The sequence below is a fragment of the Octopus bimaculoides genome, chromosome 1 (assembly GCF_001194135.2).
Source record: "Octopus bimaculoides isolate UCB-OBI-ISO-001 chromosome 1, ASM119413v2, whole genome shotgun sequence".
NCBI lineage: Eukaryota > Metazoa > Mollusca > Cephalopoda > Octopoda > Octopodidae > Octopus > Octopus bimaculoides.
The window spans coordinates 86,274,531-86,278,425 of record NC_068981.1 but is presented as its reverse complement, the minus strand read 5'-3'; the positions used below and the strand labels follow the sequence as shown (position 1 = coordinate 86,278,425).

The 3,895-nt window shown below is 39.6% G+C and overlaps 1 protein-coding gene across 1 annotated transcript in view; it reads left to right on the top strand.

The window, feature by feature from the left end:
- LOC106884399 (mitochondrial import inner membrane translocase subunit Tim13-B) overlaps positions 1 to 3,895 on the top strand; it is a 10,447-nt gene that overhangs the window by 4,338 nt on the left and 2,214 nt on the right. The window contains exon 2 of the mRNA XM_014935765.2: positions 2,962 to 3,030. Coding sequence (XP_014791251.1) covers positions 2,962 to 3,030 — 69 coding nt within the window. The remainder of the gene's footprint in view (positions 1 to 2,961; positions 3,031 to 3,895) is intronic.

The window sequence follows — 3,895 nt, the reverse complement described above, 5'->3', positions numbered from 1 at the left end:
ATGTGCCACCCGCACAAGAACCAGTCCAGGGGCACTGGCAACGATCTTACTTGGCTTGCCGGGTCTTCTCACGCACAGCACATTTCCAAAGGTCTCGGTCAGTACTCATCGCCTCGGTGAGGCCCAATGTACGAAGGTCTTGCCTCACCACCTCAGCCCAGGTCTTCCTGGGCCTACCTCTTCCACGGGTTCCCGCAACTGTTAGGGTGTGGCACTTTTTCACGCAGCTATCCTCATCCATTCTCACCACATGTCCATACCAGCGCAATCGTCTCTCTTGCACGCCACAACTGATGCTTCTAATGTTCAGCTTTTCAGCTTTTCTCTCAAGATGCTTCTAATGTTCAGCCTTTCCTCAACATGAAGTAATATCTAAGGCTATAACTTCTTAAACTTAAATGTTTTATTGCTTTGTGTATATTTTGTAATAATTTCCTCCCTTTTCTCATTCTGAAAATTAGATTTAGTAAAATGTGATCAAAACGTTTCTTCTGTCAGTGTTAGAAGTGAATCAGATTAATAATCAACTCCTACAGAATTTTTGGCTGAAAACATTTGTTGTTGATATATTGAATTCAAATTCCACTAAAGTTGACTTTAGCTTTTGTCCTTTCAAGGTTAGTTCTGGGGTCAATATAGCCAAACATACCTTCTATTAAAGTTAGAAGATGTGTGTACGTTAAAGATAGTGGATTGGCAAACTGAATAAAGCACAGGATAAAATATCTTGGAGTGTTTGGTTGTCTCTTCATATTTAGTATTCAAATCCTGTTGGAGTTTATCTTGCATTTCATTTTTCTGGGGATATAAAAGAAGCACTAATTATATAGTAGGTTTGGTTTAATCTACTGCTACCAAATCCTAAAGGATTTGGAGGCACATGGCTTAGTGGGAAGGGTGTTGGACTCATGATTGTAAGATTGTGGCTTTGATTTCCCGACTGGGTGACATGTGTTCTCGAGCAAAACACTTCATTTCACATTTCCTTCAGTCCACTCAGCTGGCAAAAATGAGCGATCCTGCAACAGATGAGTGTTCCGTCCAGGTGGGGAATATATACGCCATGAAACTTGGAAACTGGCCCTTATGAGTCAGTATGACTTGAGAAAGTAACTTTACCTTAAATCCTAAATTTCTTGTTGTGTGCCATGTTAAAAATCTTTGCTGCTGTGATGACAAAGTTAGTGCATGCTAATTTAGTAGGTATTTTATCTTGATGTTTGGCGACAAGTCTCCTCAAATCTCAAGAATCTTTCTTAGGAGTCTTTCAGAATATAGGATGATACTTTTCTGCATGTTGACAATGTGAGATTCAATTCCAATCACTTAGTCTTTTAGGTAGCATTTTGGGTGCTGTGCCAAGTGCACTGATTTCTACCGGAATAATTGTTGTCTTGGTCTTCCACAATCTCTTCAGTTCTCTGGCTAGATCTTGATATTTCTCTATTTTTTCTTTGGTATCAACTCTGCTATCATAGGGAATTGCAAAATCTATAATCTTACAAGGTTCATAGGCTGACTATGAATGAGTGATGCTTGAGCTGTTGAATTTTGCATGAATTAATTTCAGCCCTTCTCATTAATAATTGGATTGTTTCTTTTCAGGTAAACTGACATCTGACTGTTCAAAGAAGACTTCAAAAGTAACTAGTGACTTCTCTTGAAAATGGACAAAATTTGACATTGTGGTGTTATCAAGTACCAAGAGAAAAAGGGTTTAGCTCCCCAAGGACATTCATACTGACATGGTTGTTACATTAAGGGATGACACTCCAGCTTCAACAGTGCAAAAGTGGGCAACTGATTTTAGGAGGCGAAGGCAGAATCTTGAAGATGACCCAATGTGTGGACGTCCTACAACTGCCACCACCAAAGAAAACATTAATTGAGTTCACCACATGCTGATGAATGACAGGTGATCGACTCTATGCTAATATCCAATGTTGTTAGCACATCCTGTGAGAGAGTTGAGAATCTCTCTGCACAATGAACTTGGCATGACACAGGTTTCAGCTCAGTGCCACACCTAATACCCAATCAAAAGTGCACCAGGTTGATCACATCATGGGAAAATCTGACATTGTTTGAGGCAGATCCAGCTGGTCTCCTTGAATGTTTTCTAACTTAGGGTCAGTGTTGGCTTCATCACTTGAGCCAGGGACAAAGAGACAGTCCATACAGTGGAAAATTCCCTTCTCACTTGCTCCAAAGAAAGCCAAGATCATTTCATCAGCTTTTTGGGATGCAAAAGGCATTGTGTTTATTGACTCTTTTCAAAAGGGCCACACTGTCAGTGGAGAGTACTATGCCAACTTGCTGAGGTAGTTACAAAAGGCTGTCAAGACCAAATACCCAGGAAAACTGATGAAAGGTGTCTTGTTTCATGAGGACAATGCTCCAGAACACAGTCCAGTCCTTCGTTTCAATGGCTGCTGTGCATAACTGTGGCTTTGAACTGGTTAATCAGCTTCTCTATTCTCCTTTTGTTTCTCAACATCTGTTTCCCAACATAAAAAAAACACTTGGCTGGGAACTAGTATTGCAGAAGTCAGATGTCATTTTAACTGGAAGGAAACAATGCAGTTATTAATAAGAATGGTTGAAATCAATGCATGCAAGATTTCACAGCTCTAGCATCACTCCTTCCTAGTCAGCCTATGAACTTTTCAGCCCACCCTCAGACACTGTTCGTTTATTTTGTCCTCTATAATCTTGCCTGGTCTTGCTTCAAAAGCATGGTCAGTCTTTAGTGGGAAGTCCCACAAGATATTGTAATTCTCATTTTCTATCACAGCCTCTGATTCATGTTCATATGACTTTTCCTTTGTTATTATTATTATCATCATCATCACGTACTGATGTCATGACTTGATTTTGATTATTGTTTGTAATCACTTTACATTCTTTGTTGCCACGAAAGTTACAAATCTAATGAGAAATTACGTATTTATTTTTTCGTAGAGAATGTCAGAGAAATGTTTCAAGAAATGTATAGTGAAACCTGGTTCTTCTCTAGATAATTCTGAGCAGGTAAGTTCAATTGTTATAGAGAATACAACATTTGTGCAAAGAAAATAAAATTTTTTTTTCATATCTTATAATAATTCTGCTTGTCATTCTGTTACTTAGCCCGTTGGTAATGTTTCCACATGATTAGAGAAAAAGAGGGAGGCAGTGGGGATGTAATTGTAATGGTTTTACATGATTAGTTGAAGGAAAAGAGAGGAGAGAGAAAAAGAGGATAAGGCAAAGAGTGAGACAGAAAGAGGGAGAAAGAAGCGTCCATGATGTGAGGTAGGGGAAATGTAATATTTATTATGTGGTTAAAAAGAGTTAAAAATATAATTTTAGCAGAGGAGTAATGTTCTGATGGTGAGGTTAAAGAAAGGCAAAAAGAGAGAGAGAGAGATGATGATAATAGTGGTGGTGGTGTTGATTGGATAGTGAAAAGTGTATTTCTTTTCTTAATTGAACTAAGTTTTTTATATCACCTATCATTTAACACATGCACATAAGTGCAATTCCATGAAATATTTGCACTTATTTACGTAGTAGATATATGCAATTTAATGGTTGTAACATCATCATCATCATCATCATCGTTTAACGTCCGCTTTCCATGCTAGCATGGGTTGGACGATTTGACTGAGGACTGGTGAAACCGGATGGCAACACCAGGCTCCAGTCTGATTTGGCAGAGTTTCTACAGCTGGATGCCCTTCCTAACGCCAACCACTCAGAGAGTGTAGTGGGTGCTTTTACGTGTCACCCGCACGAAAACGGCCACGCTCGAAATGGTGTCTTTTATGTGCCACCCGCACAAGCCAGTCCAGGGGCACTGGCAACGATCTCGCTCGAAAATCCTACAGGAGCCAGTCAGGCGGTACTGGCAACG